The sequence below is a fragment of the Vicugna pacos genome, chromosome 11 (assembly GCF_048564905.1).
Source record: "Vicugna pacos chromosome 11, VicPac4, whole genome shotgun sequence".
In the NCBI taxonomy this organism is placed as follows: Eukaryota; Metazoa; Chordata; class Mammalia; order Artiodactyla; family Camelidae; genus Vicugna; species Vicugna pacos.
Window position 1 is genome coordinate 46,530,241 of NC_132997.1, and position 21,245 is coordinate 46,551,485.

General features: G+C 41.6%; 1 protein-coding gene across 8 annotated transcripts in view; it reads left to right on the forward strand.

The window, feature by feature from the left end:
- Positions 1-21,245, forward strand: part of KCNMA1 (potassium calcium-activated channel subfamily M alpha 1) — a 708,582-nt gene that overhangs the window by 535,338 nt on the left and 151,999 nt on the right. For all 8 annotated transcript variants that reach the window (XM_072971241.1, XM_072971239.1, XM_072971250.1 and 5 more), the window contains exon 15: positions 16,067-16,176. In XM_072971241.1, coding sequence (XP_072827342.1) covers positions 16,067-16,176 — 110 coding nt within the window. The remainder of the gene's footprint in view (positions 1-16,066; positions 16,177-21,245) is intronic.

Genomic DNA, 21,245 nt, shown 5'->3' on the forward strand with positions numbered 1-21,245 from the left:
TCTTTAAAAGTGATTTTCTTATAGACGGCTTATCGTTGTGTCATTAAAAAAAAATTCATTCTGTGAATCTTTGTTAAAAGGTGTGTTAGACCATTCATTTCTAATGTAATTATTGATATGTTTGGATTATATCTAACATTTTATGATTTGTTTTCTGTCTATTTCCTTTGTTTTAGTTCTCCTCTGTCTTCTTTGTTTTCTTCTTTTGGGTTATTTTGAACATTTATAGTATTTCATTTTATTTGTGGTGTTTTTATTATATAATGTAGTGTTTTAACTGATTGCCCTTGAATTTTTAACGTACATATTTAACTTTCGAAGTCTGCTTAGATTCAGTGATTTCCCTCTTTAAGTGTAATGCAAAAACCAACCTTACCAACCTATAGGTCTCTACTCTCCCCATTTTTGTTATAGTCGTGTTATTGAAAACCCTATCAGACAGTGCTACAATTTTTTCTTTTCAGCCATGAAAATGTATTTTGAAGACTTCATAGAAGTATAGTCTTTTACATTTATTCTGTTATTTCCCATTTCTCTTGTTCTCTCTTCATTCCTGATGTTGCAGCTTTCCCCCTGGTGTCATTTCCATTCTGTCTAAACAGTTTCCTTTAGCAATTCCTTTAAAGCAGTCTGTTGGCAACAAATACTGTTTTCCTTCATCTGAGAATATCTCCTGAAGGACATTTTTGGTGGGTACAGAATTCTGGGTTGACTAATCTTTTCTTTCAGTTCTTTAGATATGTTAGTTCACTTCCTTATTGCAGCCATTGTTTCTGATGAGATCTGTAGTCATCTGAATTATTGTTAACGTATAAGTAATGAGTCATTTTTCTCTGGTTGCTTTCAAGATTTTCTTTTTGTCTTTAGTTTTCTGTCATCTGATTACGTAGTGTTTAAATATTATATCTTTTGGTTTATTCTGTTGGGCCTCACTGAGATTTTTGAATCTCTAGGTTTGTCTTTGTGGAATTTGGGAAGTTTTTGTTCATTTCCTCAAATATTTTTTTGCACCATACTCTTTCTACTCTCCTTCTGAGATTTCTATGACACAAATGTTGGACCTTTTGAATATACTACAAGACCCTAAGTCTCTGGGTTTTTTTTTCCCCAGTCTTTTTTCTCTCTGTTGAAATTGCAGTTTATGTTGATCTAACTTCAGGTTCAATGGTTCTTTCCTCTGTCATTTCCATTCTGCTATTGAGCCCATCTAGTGAGCATGCTAGTTGTTATATTTTTCAATTACAGAATTTCCATGTGATTTTTCTTTTTACCTTGCTTCTTTACTAAGGCTTTCTGTTTTTCAGTTCTTTACAGAATTGTTCTCTCTTAGTTATTGAAGCATTTTTATAATAGCTGCTCTAAGGCCCTTGTTAGATAATTCTAGTATCTTGTCCCCTAGACATTGGATGCAAATTGAGATTTTTCTGGCTGTTCGTACGTCAAGTAATTTTTTATTGTTTGGTTATTTTATTACTTTTGGTTATTTCATTATGGAACTCTGGGTCTTGTTTAAATCTCACAAACATGCTGATAATTTTATTTTAGCATGTAATTGACCTGTTTGACTTTAGACTGAAAATTCTGACCAAGCTTCTATGGGTTGTAAATCCAATGTGAGTTGAGTTTTCAGAGCATTGGCAGTGCCGTTTGAACCGGTCCCACCTCAACCTCAGGCTGGGTTGTAGCTTATATGATAGTATAGTTCTCAAAATCTATGTATGCTACGTAGGATTAGTTTCATCCTTATGCAGCTCAGGGTGAGCGCAGGAGTTCATAAGCAATTGTAAGGAGCTGTTTTCTTAAGTCCTTTTTCTCTGTGGTCTCCAGGGAACTTTCAGCTTCTGTGGGGTCTTCCTTTTCATCCTCTGACCGGAAGTCTGGGGCTATAGCTACCTTGCTTTGTTATACGCATTATGCTCCTGTGTCCTGACCTGGACAAACCAGTGGGAGGACAAAGAGAGACAAAAAGTAGTAGAGCTTTGCCTCACTCTCTTAGGACCTCAGATCCTGTAGCGAGAAAAGTTTTTCCTACCTCCTTTAATCTCCTTTTAGCTTCCATTGCCTCTGCTGCTACTGCTACCACTGGATGCCTTAGGGGTTGGAGTGTAGGAAAAGAAAAGAAAAGGAAAAAAAGAAAAAAATGTAAAAACCATGATTTTCCGCATTCTTTCTAAGTGTTAGAAATTCCTGCTACTTGTCTTTGAACCAGTACCAGAGCTTCTCTTGGGACTTTCTCTGTCCACATTCTTGTCCTCACTTACAGGTTCTGGGCTTCCTGAAGTCAAGTTAGAGGACATAAGAGCAAAAAAATGGTAAATTCACTGCTGGTTTGGTGGCACTTCCAGTTCTAGTCATTTTCCCTAATCTGCTCGCTACTGTTTACTTCTCAGAGTCTTCAGATAGCTGCTCCGTGCATTTTGTCCAGGTCTACTAGATGCAGTCAGTGAAAGACACAGGGTGGAGTGTGCTTATTCCATTTTATCCAGAGAAACGATATTCTATATTTTTCTTTTATAGCCAGACCAGGGAGAATATGGCCTCTAAGGCAGTGTCATCATCATCATGTCCTTTTAGCATATTCAGTAATCATTCTCTTTGGGGCGAGTTTGAGGTACTCCACCTTTTCATTGGAGACTCTGAATAACATAACGTGGTGAGCTGCATTAATAGTGGAATCCTGCACATCTCTTGGTAGCACAAGGTGAGGTAGCTATTTCAACTTCAGACACATTTGGCTGATTTAGAGAAACTTTGGGACACTTATAAAATGATGCTGAGATCAATTTAGGCATCCATCTGTATCTTGAAAAATGGCATCCAATAAAACCTTTCAACTGGGTATAATTTTTGTAGTTTTTATCATTAAATGCCACACATGTATTCCACGGGAACAAGAGTGATGCAGGCCCACTGATTAGGGTTTCAAGTTCAAAGAAAGACAGTTGTCCTGCCTCAGTACTGTGCTTTTCTGTACACTAGGGGACGGCAAGTAGGATGGGAAGTGGATGGAATTAAGTGACATATATAAGTGAGAGATATCGCTTCCTCCCCTTTGCCTGTACTGTGTCAGGAGACAAACTATCTCTGCCCACTGAGAACTGACATGCAGCTCTGTGCCCACTTGGTATGTGGAAGCTCTTTGTTGTGGTCAGTCTGCCAAGAGAAGTGTGCATTTGTTCCTAGCCTCTGTATTTATGGTGTTGCTTTTTAGGACAATGGATTTAATCAGTCTCTTCTTTTTTTTTCCCCCTATACTATGACAAAATAAATATCATTTCTTTAGGGGTTTCTGTTGGTTTCTGGTTTCAGCTAAAGTTTGGCAGCAAGAAGGCCATTTATTTTAATGGTTGGGTATTTTGTTCTTCTCCTTGAATTGACTAGTGAGGGAAGAACCAGTGAAAGAGGAATATTTGGTACCTCTTTCAGAATTTGGATTGAGTATTACACTTGATCATCCAAAGATCTTTCATGGTATCTCCCCTTCCAGATATACACATGGAACACAGTGTTATCCAATGTGCCAGCACAGCCTCACCCTTCCTCTCCTCCGTCACTTGTAAAATGTGAAGGGAGTTGTGTAGCTGTGTGGTGGGCAGTGGGCTAGGGTCTGGGGGAAATTGTAAGACCCTGATTTAGGACATGATTTGTTGTAAGACCTTGGGCTGCTCACTCAAGTTTTTCTAGCTTCATATTCACCCACTGTAAAAAGTGGAAGAGCCTAGAAGATTGTTGGAAAGACTACCAGCAAATGACGGCACCTAACCCCCTTCTTCCTGCTTCGGAATGTGTGGTACTGTTTGGGTTTCTATTTGTGATGAGACCTGACACTGGACTAGGATTGGGTCATTCATGGGAGAAAAAAGAGGGATGACCCTAATGTAAAACCATCTTCTAGGGTGATGTAAAGGCATCCCTCCCTATATTGCTTACAGTTTTGTGTTGCCAGCATTTTTTTAAATTTTTTTTTTTGCAGGGGAGGTAATTAGGTTTATTTATTTTAATTTTTTTTTTAAATAGAGGTCCTGGGTTCCATCCCCATATTAAGCACACACTTTACCATTGAGCTCTACCCTCCCCACCTGCCGACATCTTTGTAAATGACTGATGTTGGGGGAGGTCCCTGGTACTCTCTGTGGTGAGAAACAGAATTAGCAGAATTTTCTGCCTAAATGCATTTTCTAGGGCAGTAGCATTGTTCATCAGCCTAAGTGACACTGGTTCCCTCAACCCCCTCAACCTTTCTGTCAAAAACCCACCCCCAGTTCCCCAGAGCTAGAAGATTTTATCTGCATGTGTAGATGAAACCTGGGTGCACCTGTCTGGCTTTCCCCAGGCCTCTCAGTGAATGGAGGTTTGCTGACTGTTCTTTTCTATACGCAACGAAAGCCCAAGCAAATGCAGCCCTACCCAGGACAGAGTCCTGCAGTGGCCGTGTCTGGAAGGGGAACAGCTGTGTGCTGGGATGTGTTACCTGTGGGGCACTCAGAGAGGGTAGCAACCTTCGGGGTCCTGTCTGGAGGATTGAAATGTACTATGGACTTGAACTTGGTCGTGGGACCAGCGAGCACAGGCACGGGGAGTCCTCTCCCTGACCAAACAGGATCATCACCAGTCTATTTTTTCTCATCAGTACCAACTGTGGCATACTATCCTGGCAGTTTTCTGGGAATACTGAAATGTAACCAGTACTAAAATCTTCTAAGAAATGCAATAAGGAGAAAAATGTGCCTTCTAGAACTCTTCTCAGGAGACATAAAGTTTGTGGTTGGAAGGAATACTTTGGTAAACTATTTGGGGTAGGAGGAATGCGTTCCCCTGAGATGTTACTGCACGTTCAAGTGACAACAGATATTTTCTAATTTGCCCTCTAAAAAGGATGAATCCACTTAACTGCAAGGCTTTTCCTTTGCTGAGGGGAGTCTGCAGAATTGGGGCCAGGACTGAATTGCTGAGGACAGTAGAGGCTGAGGGCTCTGACCAGTGGTCATTCTCCTCTCATATCCCCACCTAGTGCTTTGCCTTTTCTCCAAATACAAGTTAAATAAGTATTATTTGTTTGAACAAACACCAGCTTTTTAGGATGCCTATCCTGTGGGCCAAGGGTATGCCAAGTATCAGTTCAGAGTCAGTCTGGCTGGCAAAGGAGGAAAGCCATTCACTAGGAAGGAGGATAAGAGATAAGAGTGGAATCCAATGAGCCCCAGTTGAGGGATGTGGGCAAGCATCAAGCCCAGAAACCAGAAGCAGCTAATCCAGCCTACCCATCAGGGTCTTTTTGGCTCAGAGCTCCTTTGAGAAGGCCAGGCTGGGTCTTCCTACATCAGATGAAAGGTACTGTCCACATAGGACCTTTGTCCTGTTTTGAGAGATGATCAGTTCCTCCAAATACCTAACTTCTTTCTTTTCATCATGTCTGTTTAGAGTAAACCTACAGGCCACTAGGAGAGAGGGCGTGAGGGAGGACCTCCAGGGAACACGGCTATCTTTTGGGGACAAACTTAGTCTGCTTAGTTTTTCTTCTCAGTCCAGAGGATCCTTTGATGATCAGTGATGTTCCAGGATTTTCTAGCAGCAGCTAAGGAATAGGAAGCCCTGAATCATAGGCCCAACATCTAACTGGCCTATGTTCCTTTGTGCTAGTAGGAGAGATGTTTTCATCACCATCACCAGCATTATCACCAGCTTCATCCGCGTTGATCACCATTACCAACATTCATTATGTCTAATGACAGCTGCCATTTATAGAACATCTATAGGAGACACACTCAATAAATGCCATCTTTTAGTGCGATTAAACCACCAAAGCAACAAAGTCACATAGGAAACCCTCAGCAAACATGAGCTGCTTGCCAGGCACTGTGTTAGGTGCTTTGCCTGCCTAGGAGGTAGATGCTCTCATTGCTCTCATTCTGCAGGTGGGGGGATTGAGGCTGGGAGAGGTTGTGTGACTTGGCTCCGGGGGTATTCGGTGAGGCCGAGATTCGAACCTAGAGGCTACATGTGCTTCCGTACTTCCTACGTTGCTGCTGCGCTCAGGATTGCAGCCCCGCTTCAAAAGAAACTGCTAACCCGGCTAAATACCTCAGCAGTTTATAAGCTGTCTGCTTTCGGTCTCTGGACCAAACATCTTTTTGAAGAGGCCTAAAACCCACGCTAGGAAGCCACAGAGGGGAATTTCTGAAGTCATTTCTAACTTCCTGTGAAAATATTCTCTAGCTGGCAAGAGATTTTCTAGATAACAATGAACACACAATGAAGCGGGTGCCTCTGCCCTGGATACCTGGCTCACAAATAACCCATTTGGCTTCCCAGTCAACCTGATACCTGCAACTAGCAGGATTTATGCTCACGGCTTGAATGGCTCTGTTCAGCCAGAAAGCAAAAGTTTATGGCTGAAACCCTTTGCTCTGAAATGAAATCTAGTCTCTTTGGCTCGACTTTATTAGGCTGTATTGTACAGCGATAGGAGACATAAGTATCCAGAATCTGCTGTCACTAAAACGGGACTGAGTTGGCAAGCGTTTTTGTCCTCACACTCAACACTGTGTCCTAAAATGGAAAAGTTGAATGGAGATGAGGGATACAAATCAGGGCAATTTTCTGAAACTTTTATTTTGTAATTGAATTAAATATAGCCCTGTCATTGTTCTCTCTTTACATAGTCCACATTGAAATGGAAGCTAAACTACCATTGTGGTAACTGGATCAATGGAGAGAGACTATGTAGATAAATCTGGATCCCTGAAATATTGTTTAGACTAATTACCACCACAATCCAAACACTTGGATAACCATCTTGTGCTTAATTATCTACAAGCATTCTCTGTAACTGGCTCCAACATTTACTGATACTCTTGGAAAGCATTCTTTTTCATCTCTAACTGAGATCCTTTGGGCTATGATTGATTCTCTGGTCCTCAAAGGTGTGATGGAGAATACTTTTCCCTGTTCTTCACTCTATTTGGGAATACCTTTACCCCTCTAAGTGTGGTCCATGTTTGGGGAGCATCAGTGCTGTCTGGGACTTGTTAGAAATGCAGAATCTTAGACCCCACCCCAAGACTACAGAAACCACATTTTATTAACACACACCCTTGGGTGATTCATATGCAATTCAGGGTTTGGGAAGCACTAGACTCAGAGCCTCAGACATGCCCACTGGTGAGAAATTATCCCATGTTAACATCAGTGGATGCACTGGAATTCTCCCCAAATTGTCTAAAATACTGAAGATTTTGCAAAGGCATAGGTAACTGTCTAGTGGTTTGTCCCGTCAAAAGCTCATTAATTCCTGTGCTGATTCAAATGCTTTTCTTTCTAACTCCTTTCCTTTCCTCCCAGTTCTTAATTAATGATTAATTAATATCTAACAGTTGTTTTGGACCTCAACTTTAGAACTTAGGAGTCACGGAATGGCCAAAGACAGCCTTTGCTAGGCTCATTCTGTTTCCTGTTGAATGGTTGTTTGACCCTACATTGGAATCCAAAGAGTGAAATCAAGAAGACAGAGGGCTAAGTCACATGGGGAACAGCATAGTCACGAGACGAGGGAGCCAACGGGGCTCCCTTCTGCAGGGAAGGCGATGGGACTCCTAGTTAGTAGGAGGAAGGACTTTGTTAGACTGGTGGCAAACACACCAGTTCCTAAGAGCTCCTTCTTTCAAATTCAAGCCTTCAAGGTATTGCGTTTAGAATTTAGAAAACCATAAGCCACTTGCTAAGTAGCCCAAGGGGTTCTAAGATGACAAAATTTCCTAGAAAAGTATTACTCAGTAAGAAGTGTGCTGGGGAGTTTTAAAATGACCCAATGATATGTGCTCCCTATGAGATACCAAGAATGCAGATTTTTTTTCAGCATTTGGAGGCAGAAATTGGTTCACTTCATGGTCTGACACTAGATGCTGTGACATTGTAAGTACTTCTTGGGGATTAGATGCCTGGAAAAAGTGTGCTTGTTTGCTTGTTTCTTTGTGTCTCTTCCTCCAGTTTTGTCTTGCTCAGTTTAGTTCAGTTCAACAAATGTTAATTAAGTACCTCTTGTAAGCACCTTATAAGGTAGTACGCTGCTGGTTCTAGAAGATACAGAGTTGAGTGCGTAAGGGAGGAGCCTGTGTTTCAAATTCCACTTTATTGTAGTCTCATCAAATGTTAGAAGACCAAGATGCTGTGATGGTAGCTAATGATAACTAACCCCAAGTGCTTACTTGGAGCCTGGGCGTGTTCTAAGCCTTCTTTATCCATCATCTCAGCTAGCCCTCCCAAGCACCAGAGGTGGGCATGATTTGTGTTCCCATTAAGGCAGACAGAGCACATCACACTGGGGACGTGAGGAAAGGCCTCACAGATGAGGTGGCATATGATGGGAGCTTTATAGGAAAAGTTGGGTTTTTGACAACCAAAAATGGCCACAGAGAGATCTGTTTCTGACAGTAGGGTCAATCAGGGAAACAAAGTTGTGGGGAGATCAGGGAGAGGAAGTTTTTAGAATAGCATTGCCTGTGTCCATGAGCTGCTCCTTGAAATAAAGGATTCTGTAACTAAGTACTATGTTTCCCCCCTTGGAGACTTACAGTTTAATCCATATTAACATATGAAATGCTGTAAAAATGGTACTAAAAAAAAAAAATCGCTGGGTTGGCTTTGTTAAATCCAGTGCTTCCCAAATATACTTCTTCCATTCAACAAATATTGAGCTACTGTCATGTTCCATGCACTGGAGATTCAGATGAAATTTTATGCCTTCAAAATAACCTACATTTTAATAGGGGCACCATAGAACTCTCTTTCTACTCTCTTATGTTCAAAGTGACCCCTGTGAGTAAGTTCAGTCGAGCTTACTTAGGAAACTCTTAGTTGAGAATAATTCTACTTTGCTGGAATTTTGGGGGAATTGTGGGAAGTAAGGTTTGTAAGACAGAGTGGGACCAGCACAAGTATAAGTGCAGCCCAGGGACAGGTGCTGTGAACTGCCTGCTCCTCACCCACCAAGAGCCAAGTACTGAAAATGACAGGACGTGCTTAGAGACATTGAGAGCAATTTGACAGATTAATTTTATATTGGTTGAATCTAATGATTAAAATTTTGGACTTGTACTTTGCATATCTTGGCTATTTTTTTTTTTTTGGAATTCACTTCTGTTAGATTTTGCCGAAGTTTGAGTCTGCAAAATGATGGATATTAGAAATAAAAACAAAGTCTGGGTCCCTCACCCCAAATGGGTTGAGAAGCTCTGTTCTGGAAAATCCTGCCTACCAGGGCCCAAATCGTCCTTATGAGGATTGCTTAATAGGCACCTGCTGGAGAACGTTTACTTGCTACTTGCCCTACCCAGATGAGAATTGTTTTTACTGATATTTTAAGAACCCTATTACTTGAAGCACAAATGATGATACTCTTAACTATTCTCAAGATTGCAAAATCAAAGCCCTATTTGGACAGATAGTGAATAGGCCCATCTTTTAAAAGGTCTGACATTTCTTAAGTGTAAATACCTTTTCTACACTGGAGGGGAAAAGAAGGAAAAGGTAGAAAAACCTTCCACATTTTGAAAACAATGGCCAATGTCCTGCTACAGAGGCAACACTTTCTTAAATAATTTCTGAAAGAATTTATGTTTTTATATTTTAAAATGTATATACTTATGTTTTAATATTTATGTTATTTAAAAACATGATATTTTTATGTCACTCTTTCTGCTCACCGTTCCTTTAACTTCAGTTCCTCTTGCATTCTGTCTTTTCAGAAAAGTCTGGGTTAGATTAACATGGCGGGGGATGCCCTGTACTCTTTTGCGTGGGGTGTGGTCTGTTAACCTCTCCCCAGATACCTCATATGGGTTGATTTTTTTTTTCCTATTGCCTGATGGAAGAAATCTCATTTGATGTCTGCAGCCCACTAGTCTGAGAATAAGAGATTTGGTGTAAGTCCACCCCAGAATTAATCTTTGGAGTTGTCTATTTACTCGTTTAGTACTGAAGCAACCAGTTATCTGGCAATCCATCAAATCCCAAATAATTAGTTTTAATTGACATTGTCCTGAAGACTTTGGAAAAATCTGAGATCCTTTCATCCAATTCTCACATTGTGGAAAATGCAATCTGAAATGGGGCCATAACCGTGGAATGCCAAATCGTTACGGAGTCCCTGAAATCCATTGCTGCTCTCAGAAGGGTAGCCGACCTGAGTCCACATCCAAGAAGGACCACATTGATATGCAATTTGGCACAGAGAAGAAATATAGTCTGAAAAGGTGCTAATCACCGTTGGTTTCCCATCTCTTTCTCTTCTTTCCTTTGGTTTTAACTTTATCACCGGTTTCCTCCACCCCCAGAAAGCTGTGCAGGGAGGCAGTCTCTGTTCTGGCACCTGTGAAAACTTCAGCTAGCAAGACTCAGACGCTTTGTTTTTCAAGTCTATGAGTTGATTTCAGGATTTGTGATTATACTGAAGAATGTTGAGGCCAGGAAGGCAGGGAGAAAGAGCTACTTGCCTACTGGTAAAAACTGAGGCAAGTTTGTTAACATTGGAACATAGAGAAAAATAAAGGAGGAGAGAGAGAATCCAGGAATTGGGTCAGTGATAAAGTCTTCTTAACATTCAGTTGTCCTAAACATTGTTCTTTCCAGCAAGAAATGATTAGATGCAACACTGATTCAGATTTTTCCCAGTGACAGAGCATGCTGTTGATGGGTGGGGATAAAGGACCCCCCTCATTTGAGTGACCAGCCCACCCACTCAGTCTGGAGCCCATAAATGCAGATTCCATGTTTATTATTGTAGTTGAGAGCTTGACACATTCTGTGAGTGTTCTCTCTTTTTTATAGGAATAAATACGCTTTTGTGGGATCTAAGATACATTGACCAGCTCCTGTCACTGTACTGTGTTTTAGACTGTCACATTATAAAGGACAGTGACAATGTATTGTGTAATTTATATGTACAAATATTCATTCAGCAGTAGCTAATTAATTCTAATTAAGGACTTTTATCATTTAAAATTAGGCATCCTTTAGAGGAAGCATATCGAGAATTTGGATAGATTTTTTTTAAAAAACGTAATATAATAAATACCCTCCAATACAGTAGCCTTCCACTGCCAGTTTTGAGCAACGCTGGTGTGTATGTTATGATGCACCTCTTATTGCAGCTATTAACATAATGGTCATTGGTTTTTATAACTTCCTCTTAGTTCCATTATTTTTTGATGTGCACAATACAACATATATTTGGATTAAAACCGTGTACTTGTTTTCAATTAAGTGAGACTTGGTATATGATAATCTTTGGAATTATTTACATGACTCTGGAGGTAGAGATGAACTTTTGCAAAATTATTTGGCTGTAATCAACACGGTTATTCAGACTCTTTGCTGGGAACAGAAATCACAGTGATCATGTCATACCCCAGCTGGGATGGTTGATTTTTCACATTCACTGGGCCGTTAGCATTAGAGAAACACCGTTTCACTCTAATCAGAGAGAGCATAAAATATAAAAGGTGTCGTTATGGACCCACCATTAGTAGCACATGCAGAATCTGGCATCAAGAAGGTGTTACTTCCCCCAGAGCCAAGGCTGATGTTTCCATTTGGATGGTACCTTTGATGGTGGAGCCGTCGGCTCATGGGTTGGTGTACAACCATTTACTTAAGGGATTGAACTAGACTAGTTGAAAAATTAGACAGGGAAGGGCAGATAAATAATACCATGAGAAGTATGGACGAGCTAGCCCAGCAGCTCAGTTCCCTTTCCTCACTGAAGATCTGCGAGTATTTGATGGATAAGGACCCAGAGCACATCGCCTGCTCATCTTTGCTAGGTGCTCTTGTAGAGCAGCTGGGGTTGAATGTGACAGCCAAAGGAGAAACTGCTGCCTCATGAGATGCTTTGCCTTTGACTGATTGCTGAATGGCTGGCAAATTAGTTTGGGCACCTTTCCCTAAGTCATTTTGGTCCCATTCCTTCATTCCTCTGCTGGGAAGTGTGTATTCACATTATAGGTAAAAATACGTAGACAGCACAAATGTGGAGAATAGCATGTTCTATTTTAGGAAAGAAGTTGTAGGCTGGGATGGTTCCATTTTACAGAATAGAAATGATGCTGCCGTGCTCTGAGGGGAGGTCTGAACTCTCCTTGCAGCTGGATGTAAAATCAGTATTACTTCTCACTGACCCTGACAAAATCTTGGGCTCCAGAGCTGAAGACACTGAGTCCTTGGGGAGCTCCTGTTCTGATATTTTTCTCTGAGGTACTTATACTCAGCAAATCCTCCATGCCTCCCCCAAATCCTAGCACCATTGTTTCCCTATCCATCTCATCTCCAGCAAGAGTTATTATGGTGGGTGGTTAGCAGCATGAATGCTGAATCCTGTTTGTACCACTAATTGGCTTTGTGACCGTTTGTGGGTTACTTAACCTCTCTGTGCCTACTTTTTATCATCTGTTAGAGGGGAATCATAATGACAGTAACTCCCTCTACCCTCTCTAAGTCTCTTCCCCTACTGTCATTGAACAGCGTCAAGTGTTTTAAACTCAACATTTTTTACCCTCGTTTTCCCTTTTCTAAGGATGTATTTCATTACTGCTCACAGAAGTAAAAGGAATGTGCACTTTCATTTGTGCTTTTTTCAAGATAAGTCAAAGATTCTATGCTTGAGACATAGAAAGGTACATTTTGTTAAGAAAGGGTAATTGACACCCTTGCCTCAGGGTGAAGATTGACACTCTGTTGTCTGAGCTTGTGACATGCTACAGTGTCACGGGTCTGGATGCTGGCTCCCTGACTCCCTGACGCGATTGCCTTTTCCTGTCATTGTTCTGTCACAACTTGTCATTCTTGCTCTTAAGGATTAAAAGGTCTAAGTGTTCATTATAATTACTGATTCTTCTTATGTTATATGTATGGTTTTTTAATCTTATTTTTTGTCGAAGTTCAGTTGATTTACAGTGTTAGTTTCAGGTATACAGCAAAGCGATTCAGTTGTACACACACATACATATATTTTCGAATTCTTTTCCTTTATAGCTCATTATAAGAAATTGAATGTAGTTCCCTGTGCTGTACAGTAGGTCCTGCTTGTTTATCTATTTTGTGTATAGTGGTATGTGTCAGTTAATCCGAAACTCATAATTTATCCCTCCCCCACCTTTCCCCTTTGGTCACCATAGTTTGTTTTCTATGTCCATGAGTCTACTTCTGATTTGTAAGTAAAATTTGTATCTTTTTTAAGGTTCCACATATAAGTGATGTCGTATGATATTTGTCTTTCTCTGACTTACTTCACTTAATATGATCATCTCTATGTTGTATGGGCTTTTTAAAAAAAATTAATTGTGGTAAAATACCATTGTAGTCATTTTTAAGTGTTTTGGGGAACACTTGGGTTTTAAGTGTGTGTAGGAACATTTATCAGAAACTGAAAACTTGTTAACTTATCAATAAGGCAATTGTGTTAAAGATGTGGAAATCTGAAAGGGCTATGACAATGAATTCAAACTCCTCAGCACTGACACAGGCCATTCAGTGCTGCTCTCTCTGGTGTTGTAGACACTGTCTGAGAATCTGCATATGTATGTGGAAGAGGTATTTTGCTTTCCAGAAAAGTTCTGTACATTTTTGCCAGTTTTTTAGACTTTCAGTCCTCAAGCATTTCAGGTCTGCAAAGACAAACCTGCAGGAAAAAAAAATGTGGAAAAAATCAGCAAAAGTCAGAGATGTATGGTCAAATATATCTTAGCCAGGTGTATCTGGTGCTTTTTCTGGCAAAGAGAAAAATATGGGAAAGTAAATACCAGTTCAAGTAAAATTCAGTCTGTAACTAGAACGGCTCCTAAGATACAAAATATGCTCAATAAATATTTGCTGAATGAATGAGTCAATAAAACAAGCAATTTTTGAAGTGAAGTTCAAAAGAAAAATGAATGATATTATTATCCTACAAAGAATTTGTTTCTGCTTAAATTGAAAAAGTTTAATGATGAACCTACAATAAAAATTTGGTCTCAAGAGTAGTTCCATTAAGACATAGAGGCATGAAAATACTGGCCGTAATTAAAAGAACCAAATTAGAACCAGATTAATTGAGGAATAGCACCAACAGTCAATAATAATTGAGATTAAGTTTCATATTTTCATTGTTTTTGAAAATCAAGTGTAATATTTAAATTAGCAACATAAACAACATATTATAAAAGGAATGTCTCCTAAAAGAATAGGCTGAATTCTTCTAATTCGAGGATATTACTTGCTATTCTTGAGGAATAAAAACTATACTAGAGGATTCATATTTGGTAATTCCTCAGATAGCATCCTATTTACGGATAAAAATATGATAATATAGTGCCTCAAATATTATTTATTTCGAACTATTTACTAATGAAGACTAAGCTTTCTTCAAATTAGTTAGAATTAATGACCTTAGCTTATGAAGTCAAGAATATCTTTTATTTGAAAAAAAATGAAATCTTGTGATTCGGGGAAGTTAAAAAGTTTGTGCTTAGCTAAATATATAGCTGTTAATTTTTAAAATCATAAAGTTTAGCCATAGAAAAGGTTGAGTCTTTTTTAAAAGACTCCACTCTGGGGAAGGCGAATTTGTAGATGGACAACCACACCCAGCCATTGCATCGCTCATGTCTCACGTGTGTGAGTAGGTTAGAAGCAGCTCAAACTCATGAAGTTAACCCACATCATCTAATCACCCAGACTGAGCACAAAGCAGACAAACAGCACAGAAGCAAGGAGCATTCAGTTTATGTCTAAATTATTCCTAGCTTTTGTAGTTCAGAGAGTCACCATGTAGATGATAGGTGTGCATTTCCCACTGTTTCCAAGTCCAGCTTCAAGCATTGCATTTCCCCCAGTTAAGTGACCACTGGGTCATAAGCAAGGTGCCTTTTACTTCAGTACCCAGCACAAGACATTGTTAAGAGCCACTGCCTGTTGGCTGGGGAGCTCCCTTTCATCCTCCCCTTATCTAAGCTCCAGTGGAAGTGAGTGTAAGAGGCAGCAGCTTATAGATACCCAAGGACCGCACAGCCCGCCTGCCTTGGGAATCTGTGACACCCCCAAACTCCCAGAGAGGCTGTTATTCACTTGGTAATTTTAAAAGATTGATTCCAAGGTAAAACCCTTCCAGAAATACCTCCATGAAGAGGGCTATTGGGAAGGCCAGTTGAACGTGATTCATTAGGGGAAAAAATTAATGAAATGTGGGTTAAGAGCTCTCTGAAATTACATTTTACTTTTTGTGATATTCAAGGTGGGATTGGAAAAATCTACTTTTTCCCCCAAAGTAGGCATAGATGCACTGTTTCATGTTATATGTGTGCTCATTGCAAAAGCCTTCAAACAATCAGAAATCTATAGGAAAAAAAAAGTCATTCTGCATCTCAGAGATAACAACTTTACTGTTTTGGTATAAAGCTTTCTGGATCTTTCCAAGGCTTTACAAACATTCAGATAATTATAAGGTATTTAAAAAATAAGATCAGACTGTACACACTATTTAGTAATACACTATTTATATAATTTCTCTCTGAAAAAGTATACATTTTCATCATAATTTTTAATTGCTTCCCTGTGCTCTGTCATATAAACCTACCATTTGTGGTTATTTCTAATTTTTCAAGATAGAAAGATGTTCTTGTACATATGTATTTGCATACTAGTCTACTTGTTTCTTTGTTCTGAATTCTTAAAATGAAATAGTTGTATAAATGAGTATGTACTTTTGTACATTTTGGTAACAATTTAAAAATTGCTCTCAAAAAATTATATCAAAAAAATCGTATCAATGGGGAGGTGAGTGCCCATGCCTTCAGACTCCTGGAAATCATACAGGTTTAAGAGGAGGTGGTGCTTCAGAGGCGACATGCAACAAGTCTATGAGTTTAGGGTCACGGGAAGCTTCACGTGGTGTTTCAGGTTGTGTTGCGGTTGTTGAAAAAAGTCACCATATGCAACCAGTGCCTTTGTTTGCCAGTTGGGGTAACCCGAGTTTCCTTTCTGCAGCCCAGTCTCATACCTTAACCTTAACCCCTCCTCCTGTGTGCTTCTCCCTTAGATTGAGGAAGACACGTGGCAGAAGTACTACTTGGAAGGAGTCTCAAATGAAATGTACACGGAATATCTCTCCAGTGCCTTCGTGGGTCTGTCCTTCCCTACTGTTTGTGAGTAAGTGACCATTAACCATATGCTCTTTGGGTTTCGGGGCTGTTTAACGTGCCCCTTGCAGAAAAGACACCCCACCTGTGGCCAGCACAGTGGGGACACTCGACAGTTACCACCTGGCCTGTGCTCAACCTAGTGTGATGAACAGGAAGGTGGGTAACTGTATGGTCCTCGCCTTGGGGGTTTCTGCTGGTTCTCCTTTCCCTCCGGTCCTGAAGCTCTCAGGCTTGGCTCCATCATTTGTACTAAGTGACGAGCTGCGGTTTTCCTGCATGCCTTCAGTGATGCTCCTGTGATGGAGACGCATTTAGGAAGGGTGGCAGGAACCCATGCCTCTGATTTTACCAGGGCAAAACCAAATCTTCCTAGCCCCCTGATGAAAGAAATTTTAATCTGCCTTTCAGTCAAGTCAGATCGTAAAGACATCAGAAAAGCCACTGTTCAAAGGGCTTTCACTCTTTGCTGGAGGAATGTGGAACCAAGTTGAAATAGTCCTGAGCAGTTTTGCCCCAACTCGGTCAACTCCCATGTTATAGCGAAAAAAAGGCTTAGCATCTCCTTACACTGGCTCAGCAAGATAGATTTGAGCGAGAGGTAGCCCCGGCCTGCATGACCCCTTGAGATAGAACAGGGAATCACCTAAGGGCTGCAACCTCTGGAGCTCCGGGTCTCCCAGGAAACTTCCACCAGGATGATGCCTCAGAGTCCCCATTTAGAAGCTCAGGTGTCAGGTGCACATCAAACGGAGGCGATGTCCCCTGTGAAAACACAAACTCCCTGAGAGTGCTGAAACACAAAGCCCCGATCCTTTGCCACTGTAGCAAAGAATTTGATTAACTCACTCTCACTGATAAAACCTGGGAAGAAACGGGAACCTGGGGACCCACTGAGCTGAGGAAGAAAAGCGATTCCCGCGTGCTGTCTGGCTGCCAGCAAACCAAACCCACCCTCTGGAAAGAGCAGCCTGAAGAGGATAGTCCTGGGGCTCTCTGGCTCCTCTGCCTCCTAATTTTACGTTCTGTGCGCAGCAGAGAGGGCAGAGTGCCTGGTAGCTTGGGGTTGACCTGTCAGTGAACACGGCAGGTGCGCCCTGTCTGTCCCTGGGCCCAGACCCGAAGCAATGCAGAATGGTTCGACTGTTTACTGAAATTTCTCACCCTGTCTCTAAGCGAAGGTTTAAATGCTAAATGGACTGGAAAAGTGAATAGGTAATTGATTCCGAAGGAGTTATTTTCTGAAAATGGATGCCCTGTTGTAACTCCCGAGTGTTCCTTCCTTTGAGAGCTATTTCTCCTTCTGCCATAGAAAGAAGTTAACCATTCAGACGCGTGGGTCCTGAAACACTGAGGCTGTCCCAGGGGATTTTCTCCACCACGGGGCTTGGCCTGTCTAGAATAGAAAAGCCCAGGAGTATTCAGGACTTAGAAGCTGGTTCGGTAAAGGGCAATTGAGGCCTTCTGTATCTAATATGCAGGTGGTCTGAGCACACAGCGAACTGCCAATGCCTGGAGGGGTCCAATGGAACTGGGGGCATTAGCAGGGGAGTATGGGAAGCGCCCTTCTTTGGCTGCTGAGTCTCCTGGCTTGACCAGTATCAACAGGAGGTCTCCCTTGCAAGTCTGTTCATCTGTGTCCCCCACGCCCCCTCTCTGCTTTCCCACTGCTTCTCGTATCCTGCTTCTGGGAACCAAGTCAGTCCATTTTAAGAGTGTTAACCTAGAGGGTTAGGACTGCTCCCTTTAGAAGTCCCAACTGGGATACCTGGAGGTGGAAATTGGACGCATGTATTTGTCCTACACAGTGTTTAATTTCTTAAAGTTAGTTGCCAGTGTTTCAAAACGTGGTTTTTCACTTAAAAACGGGATTCCTGGCCTCCTTGGAAAAATATGATGAACGAACACAGGACTCGCATTCATGCCAGATGCTAACTGGCTCTCGTTTTCTGTAAGGAGAGGGCGAGTGAAGGACCTCCCCTCCCTGCCCTCTTAAACCAGGCCAGATCTGCATTTACACCTGGGCTTGGCCCCCTCGCCGTGTGAGGTTGCCAACTCTGACCCGCGGTGTGTGTGAAACTTCCCTGCCCTTGGGAGCAGGCTCAGGAGCTGGGTACTCGTCTGTAGATCTTTCCCTTGATTGATTTTTATCTTTAGGACACATCCCGAGAAGGAGAAGATCCCTCAGACACACCTTGTTGTCAGAGAATTTAGTATTTGTTTGGTACAGCTTCTGGAATACAAAAAAAAAAAAAAAAAAAAAAAGCCACCAAAAAACTGATGTGAGTGAGAATGTGTTCAACTTACTGCTATTATTCGTTTAACACAATGATACAGCAGAGGTAGAAATAATCAATAAAGAAAGGACATTTAATGAGATTTAGGAACATCCCAAAACATTGAAGCTCTCCTCAAGCATTTGATTATCTGGAGGCTTAATTATCTGTGTTTTCTACTTTAAATTAAAGAAAAGCCATAATTCAAAGTTACCAGCAGTTTAATGATAACACTCTTCAATTCAGGTTAATTAAAGCACAGCCGTAATTAGAGTGTAGCGTTGTATATCACCGGGCTGGCGCATAAGTATTTTCATTACAGTAAGAATTGGCTATTCAATTTCAAGATGACATAAAGGACGCCAAAATATATTTTAAGCTGGTTCATGTAGAAGAAAAAGAATTGGGGGATATTCTGCGTATAATAAAACACAGATAAAATATACAGATTTTGAGAGCAGTTTCTGTAATTATGCACAGCATTAAAACAATACGCAGCCAATAATGTCTTGAAGCATGAAAGAAAAGAAGTTCGCTCTTCCCCTGGGCTGGCAGAGGGCCCCCTTGCAGGGTAGGATGGCCACACCGAAAAGCTGGGTGTTTTCTCAGAAGCTGGGAGAGTCATTCAGTGAAAAGCTCAGGGGGCAGGATTAATGGGTGAAATTTAAGGTCATTTCCCAAGAGAACAGAATGTAGGAGGAAGAGAGGCAAGAGGGGCAGAAGGCCCCCAAGGCAAGCTCTTTAAGAGTTCCGAGCGGAAAGAGGCTTTCTTCCGTTCATGGGAGACTTGCACCAGCTTCTCAGCACCAGCCTTTGGCTTCACTTGTGTATCACCAGAAGATGCAGCTTTGTTCCAAAAACAGTAATTAATTTGGACAAAATGCCATATCATTTCTAAATATTTCATTTATATTTTCTCATTGAATCCTCACAACAGTCCTGTGACGTTTATATGACTATCACCATCCCTGGTTTATAAAGGACACTGTGACTCAGAGGATGTCCATATCCCCTTCCAGAGCCACCTAGCACACGAGTCACAGAACCAGGGTTCTGGTGCTGGGGCCTGGTGCAACTGGGAACAGTTTGGAGGAGCTATGCGATGAAGCCTGACTAATTAAGAATCCCCTGGGGAGCTTATTAAATGGAGAGGATTCTAGGCTTCCTCTCTAGATTTTAATATCTGGTGTAAGACCTCCCAAATCTGCATTTAGTGCAAGTAAGTCACGTGATTCTGATTCAAAGTCTTAACGACTGGGAACCCCCACCATCTCCGTTCCTCTACACATAGGCTGGAATAACCTCTTATTCCCATTTGGGGCTCAGTCACTGGAATATTTTTCCTCTGACTCTGGTCAAATCATAGAATTGTAGATGGACCACATCTTGCAAGCTGATACTAAGATTTGGGTCTTTGTGTGAGCTTCCTCTGCATCATCCCTCCTTCATGAAGGGCGTCCTGCATGTCCAGGGACGTAGGAGTGCACTGTACCATGCTAGGCAAGCCACTGACTGCTCTCCTACCCCCCACGCCTAATCCAAGTCAGCAGAGGAAAATGATGTGGGGGTACTGAGCCCTTTAATGCTTTCTGTTAGGTTTCCACTGGAGATCATAAAAGCAATTGCAAGCTGGGGAGAACAGATAAGCACCAAATGCAGAGAAGTACAGGGGAAAACAAGGACAGTTCAGGATGCAACCGGCCAAGATGCCTCTTGGCCTTGATGGCCGTCGTGATGGGTATGTCCTGGACCTTCCCCAGGATGCCATTAGGATGTTCCTTTTAAGGGCCAGCGACTCCTGAACATCTCCCCTTGGTTTTGCATAGCTGGCTTGCCCCTGGGTCTGTGCAGCAGTAAGATCAAGGCAAAGGAGCTTTGGAATCTGAAGGAGAGGGTACCTGCCATCCATTGTTCTCTGAACACCAGAAAACCACATTTTCCCTTTTCCCTCCCACTCCCCACCTTCCTCAGCAGGAGACTCTAGAGGGTGCAGAGAGCCAGTACCAAGCCTGCAGGAAGTGAGGGCCTGGGGTATGAGGCCATGGTTGCCATTCAGGGGTCCTGGTTTTGAGTGGTTCGAATAGTAGGATGCTTTGTGATATCATGGAGTGTGAACTATGGAGTTGCAAAGGTCTGGGGTCAAACCCCCAGATCAGCCACTTGCTGGGTATGTGATTTGGGACAAGGTATTTGATTTCTGCCTACCTCCTTTACCAGCTGCCTGGCCTTAGGCTTGGTACTTACCCTCAGTTTCCTTTTCTCTGAAATCGGAATGATGTAACTTACCTCTCAGTACTAGCGAGTGTCCTTTTCCCCTCTCCTGCCTCTCCTCTTCCTGCTACCCTTCTGTTTGGCCTACTAAATATAATAGAAGTATCAAGAAAGAAAAGACTATATCATAGTATTTCCAGATTTTATTTACTCTTAACCCTTTAGAAAATTCTGCCATCACTCACCAGTCAGTCAATTGGCTGGATTATTTAATGAGCTTGGGCTATTTGCACCAGTGCACCAGGCATGGTGCTGCCTCTAGAGGAACCAACCTGCCATTAGATTTGACCAAATAAATGTGCATTAAAAGATTAGTAACATTACTTTCACATGCTGGTTAAAGGATTCTGCTTCCTTACAGCGTCTGCCATCTGAGAGTTTGCAGTCTGGCTAAGGAAAATAATACCCATCCTCAGGGAGAGATAAGTACCTATTATTGATAAGTGTTTGATAAATGCACATGACTGGAGGACAGATGCTGAGAATTACAGGGACAGAGAGCTCCCTGTAGGCTGGGGGTGACCAGGAGGGG